This window comes from Lathyrus oleraceus, chromosome 7, assembly GCF_024323335.1.
Source record: "Lathyrus oleraceus cultivar Zhongwan6 chromosome 7, CAAS_Psat_ZW6_1.0, whole genome shotgun sequence".
Taxonomy (NCBI): Eukaryota; Viridiplantae; Streptophyta; class Magnoliopsida; order Fabales; family Fabaceae; genus Lathyrus; species Lathyrus oleraceus.
Window position 1 is genome coordinate 452853712 of NC_066585.1, and position 4473 is coordinate 452858184.

Genomic DNA, 4473 nt, shown 5'->3' on the forward strand with positions numbered 1-4473 from the left:
TTCACTTTTCAACTTTTCTCTTCTTCACTTTTGCCTTAGTACTTTGAGAGTGAAATTTCACCTGTGAGGATATTGGTTTCGGTGTTAGTGAATTGTTGTAATTTACTCAAGAGAACATTGTCTCTTATGTAAAAAAAATTATGAGAAATTATTGTTTTGTTGGTGAGATATAAACCTATAAAAGCTCTTGTTTGGTCTCGGAGCTTATCTATTGTTAAAACTCCTTGTTTGGTTCGTGAGTTCAACTTGGTATATAAGCTTTATTTTGGTTCGTGAGGTCATCCTGTTAAAACCTTCATTGATTCTTGTGCTTAATTTGATGTAAAAGCTTGGTTGGTTTCAAGATTGTCCGGATGTAAAATCTTGTATTTGGTTTTGAGGTCTCTGTAGTTAAAATTCCTGCTTGGTTTAGAGGATATCCATTATAAAACTCCAATCTATCTATAACAAAGGTCTGTGAGGAAAACCCTATGAAAATCACACACAAGATCATAATGGATACTTTTAAGAATAAATTCTTGAGGAGATGAGCATGTCACGTTATTACAGTGAACATCTATAAATATCGGGTGCTTTTCTATCTTCCCTTAACACTTTATATTTCTATTATTCCGTTCCACTTTCTTTCTACTATAATATTCTTTATTCCATTGATTACTCCTTATTTATTTTATAAACATGTTTTAAACTATATTTTAACATCATTTTTCAAACTGACACAATCTATTTTAACATCAATTTTTGTGTGGGTCTCATGAAAGGAGTGGATTGTGTGGGTTTGAAAAATAATTTTAAAATATAGTTACCTCCGAACAAAAATTGAAAAGAAGCAAAATCTCAATATCCATGCCTTCGCTAACTAGGGAACCATGGGGTTAGATAGTTTATAATCCATTCACTCATAAACCCAAACAAATGATGATTCAAGTTGAAATAGCCAAACACCTACACAAACCTCTAAATCTCAAACTAAAACTCTTAACCTTCTTCTTCTCATCTTCTTCTTCTTCCTCTTCACAACAACAACAACAACAAATTTCTGTAATTTCCGCAGTTTCAATCCTCACCAACCAACGTTCCAAATCCCGCTGGAACACTCTCTATTCCCTCTACCCAAACGGATTCAACCCAATCGATTTCTCCCAAATCACTCTCCACCTCCACAACAAACCCCACCTCGCACTTCACTTCTACCAATGGACCAAATCCAAATCCCTCTGTCACCACAACCTTTCCTCCTACTCCACCATCATCCATATCCTCGCACGTGCCCGTCTCTACTCACACGCTTACAACACCATCAGAACCGCACTTCTCAATTCCGAAACCCACTCCACTTCCACGCCGTTGAAGCTTTTCGAGATTCTCGTTAATTCTTATCGAGATTGTGGATCTTCTCCTTTTGTTTTTGATTTATTGATTAAAGCATGTTTACAGTCTAGAAAAATTGAATCTTCGATTGAAATTGTTAGAATGTTACTCTCCCGTCGGATTAGCCCCAATGTTATGACTTTGAATTCTTTGATTTCTAGGGTTTGTTCAAAATTTGGGGTGGATTTAGGGTATGAGATTTACCGGGAGTTTTTTAGGTTAGGTGAAGAAAAATATGATTTTTCCAAAAGGGGTTTTAGAGTTGTTAATCCTAATGTGCATACTTTTAATACATTGATGTTGTGTTGTTATCAAAATGGTTTGATGGAGAAGGTTGAGGAAATTTGGGGTGAAATGAGTGAAATGAAGTGTGATCCTAATGGTTATAGCTATAGTTTATTGATGAGTGCATTTTGTGAGGGAGGGAGGATGGGAGATTGTGAAGAGATGTGGAAGGAAATGAGGAAGAAGGAAATTGAGCCTGATGTGGTTAGTTACAACACTATAATTGGTGGGTTTTGTAAGATTGGTGATGTTGGAAAAGCTGAGGAGTTTTTCAGAGAAATGGGATTGGTTGGTATTGATGCAACTGGTTCAACTTATGAGCATCTTGTTACGGGGTATTGTAGTGTCGAGGATGTTGATTCGGCTGTTCTTGTTTATAAGGATATGTTGAGGAAGGATTTTAGACCTGATGCATTGACCCTTGATATGGTGGTTAGGTTACTTTGTGATAGAGATAGGGTTGATGAAGCTATGGAGTTTTTCAGGAGTGGAGTTGTGAAGTTTGATTTGGTTCCAAAAGAGAAGAGTTATGAGGCCTTGATTAAAGGGTTGTGTTTTGAGGGTAAGATGGAAGAAGGGTTGAAGCTTCAGGCAGAGATGGTAGGAAAAGGGTTTGAACCGAATTCGGATATATATGAAGCTTTTATTGACGGGTATATTAGACAAGGGAATGAGGAAATAGCAGAAGCTTTGAGGAGAGAAATGGTGCAAACTCGTGCAGAGATAACCGATTGATTACTTTTTGTTTGCCATTAACGGTAAAATCTGAAATCTGTATTGAACATGAGTCTTGTAGGCTTTTTATAATTTCCTGTTCTTGGTGTATCTGATGCATGACAACTTTGTGCGCGAAACAGAATTGAACAGACCAATTTGAGAAAGATGTCGAACTCGAAGGACCGCATTGCAATTTTGTATTAACATTGAGCTTTCACTATACTTAAAACTATATAACAAATACATGTTGAGTTTTGAAGTTATACATCATCACTAACAAAGGACTGTCGGTAAAATTCGGAAAAGTATTACAAAATAAACAATGGTGAATCTATTTTTTTTTACAGGGAAGTGAAAAGAGAATCACAAAGAGGGTAACAGATAGAGGTTAAAAAGAGAGGATGCCAAGGACAGAAACCATGACACAAAGGCCAAAGCTGCTGATATCCTGTACCTGCAGCAAAGCTTTATAGGACAAAAAGATCCTTGGGAATTAAGCAGGAGATCTACAACACTAGCTGTTGAGGAAGCTGCTGCTAGTGTGAGTGTTGATAAAACCTGCAGCAAATAAAATTCAGTTACCAACAGATTCGGTCGCGGCCAATTCAAACATGCACTAAAACGACTGAACAGATTAGAGTGAAAGTATGTACCCAATCTCCCACAATGATAATCGATAGTATTCCGGGTTGACGAATCGGGCATTTAACCAGTACAGAATATCCATCTACCAAAGCTAATGTGAAACTCCAAGGTATAACCAGACCCATGATTGTCACCAAATAGCTACAACATGAATAATAGAAAATTCCATGAATTTTTACTGATTAGATTATCACAGCAAAGAGAATAGCAGAGAAAAGAGAAAGTACCAGAAAGCTGTGTAGCTGTAGAATTCAACCCCTAAAGACATAAAGAGAAGAGAAGCAGATGAAAACAAAGTCTGGCCTAATCTCAAACTGAAGCTGAAACTTGTGCCAACAGAGCCAGGTAATTCATTCATGTAACTTATTCTATAAGGTTCTAAATTCTAAACTATATAACTCTATTATTGTTCCTTCCTCTTCCCTTTGTAATATGCTATCATCATATATTGTTTTCCTTCAAGACTCAACCACAATCCCTCACCACCTAGTATTGTCATCTAACCTTAGCTGAATCTTCTTTGAAAACACAAAAACATTATTGGCATCAGTTGATCCTTAACACTTCTTTTCCAAGAAGAAACTTCATGAATGAAGATTTCTGGCTAGATGGAAGCTTTTGCTATATCTCAGTTGATTGAGCAATAATGCAGTTTCCTTAATTATCACAAATGAGTTACTGTTTTTTCGGTGGCATGTCCTTAGCACCGCTAGATATATCAGATTTCTGTGACAATACTTTGTAGGTAGATTTGGATAGCAGCAATGTTTTTAGGTGTTGTACCTAGTAGAAAGAGATTAAAATAATTTTGATATTTGAAAAATTAGTTATATTCTAAAGTGTGATCAATAAGATGCTTACTTTGTTAGATTTGATCCTTAAGATTGTTTAGATTTGGTTAATATACTTTTTATGTGGTTTTGAATGGTCGTTGATCCTGTTATAAGGACGAGGCAACGTAGGCATATGTCCAAAATGAATTCCTACCATTGCTTTAAGAAGGAACATAGATTCTACATTTGTCACAACCTTATTTGACCCTATTTTCATTGGTGAAATGATTCGATCATACGAAGCAAGTGGATGTAATGTAGTGGTGGCAGCAATTTTAAGTACACAGCTTAATTCGGCATGTAAACAACTAGACACTTTCCAAACTTTTATATCCAAGGTGTGTATATATTGGAATTAATATCTATAAAGCAATTCTCAAATACAAATATTAAAACTATAATCATAATTTTATGATGGAATATATATATTAAGGATTATAAAAACATTTGGACGGATCCAAAGATAAAACTTTTCAGGCAGTACAATATGTCCAAAATGTAAAAGTGTACAGACGAGTGGCTGCCATATATTGGCTTGTGGATTTTTTTCAATCCATACTCCTATCGTCTTAAGCACTCTTCAAATAAGGAGAATAGATAATCAACTTGTGTATGATAATGA

General features: G+C 35.7%; 2 protein-coding genes across 5 annotated transcripts; one reads left to right on the forward strand and one right to left on the reverse strand.

Moving 5' to 3' along the window:
• Positions 1-824: 824 nt before the first annotated feature.
• Positions 825-3487, forward strand: LOC127101466 (pentatricopeptide repeat-containing protein At2g15980). Of its 4 annotated transcripts, none has more exons than XR_007794641.1 (3): positions 825-2414; positions 2721-3127; positions 3205-3487. XR_007794641.1 is itself a non-coding variant. In XM_051038895.1 (2 exons), the coding sequence occupies exon 1, from the start codon at positions 916-918 to the stop codon at positions 2389-2391; it is 1476 nt and encodes a 491-aa protein (XP_050894852.1). In that variant the 5' UTR covers positions 825-915; the 3' UTR covers positions 2392-2414; positions 2721-3487. The 4 variants fall into 4 exon arrangements, 1 of the variants encoding a protein (XP_050894852.1); XR_007794640.1 differs by having other exon boundaries at positions 3215-3487; XR_007794642.1 differs by having other exon boundaries at positions 3220-3487.
• On the reverse strand, positions 2561-3389 carry LOC127101467 (CASP-like protein 5C1). Its single transcript, XM_051038896.1, has 3 exons — positions 3246-3389; positions 3027-3159; positions 2561-2931 (listed from the first exon to the last, which is right to left on the reverse strand). The coding sequence occupies exons 1-3, from the start codon at positions 3374-3376 to the stop codon at positions 2737-2739; spliced, it is 459 nt and encodes a 152-aa protein (XP_050894853.1). The 5' UTR covers positions 3377-3389; the 3' UTR covers positions 2561-2736.
• Positions 3488-4473: the final 986 nt, after the last annotated feature.

Excerpts from the sequence above, each read along its gene's own strand:
- LOC127101466 (XM_051038895.1), top strand. The coding sequence starts at position 916 with ATGATGATTCAAGTTGAAATAGCCAAACACCTACACAAACCTCTAAAT.
- LOC127101467 (XM_051038896.1), bottom strand. The coding sequence starts at position 3,376 with ATGAATGAATTACCTGGCTCTGTTGGCACAAGTTTCAGCTTCAGTTTG. Across the intron at positions 3,160-3,245 it reads TACAGCTACACAGCTTTCTG|CTATTTGGTGACAATCATGG; the intron begins GTACTTTCTCTT and ends TTCATGTTGTAG. Across the intron at positions 2,932-3,026 it reads TTATCATTGTGGGAGATTGG|GTTTTATCAACACTCACACT; the intron begins GTACATACTTTC and ends TATTTGCTGCAG.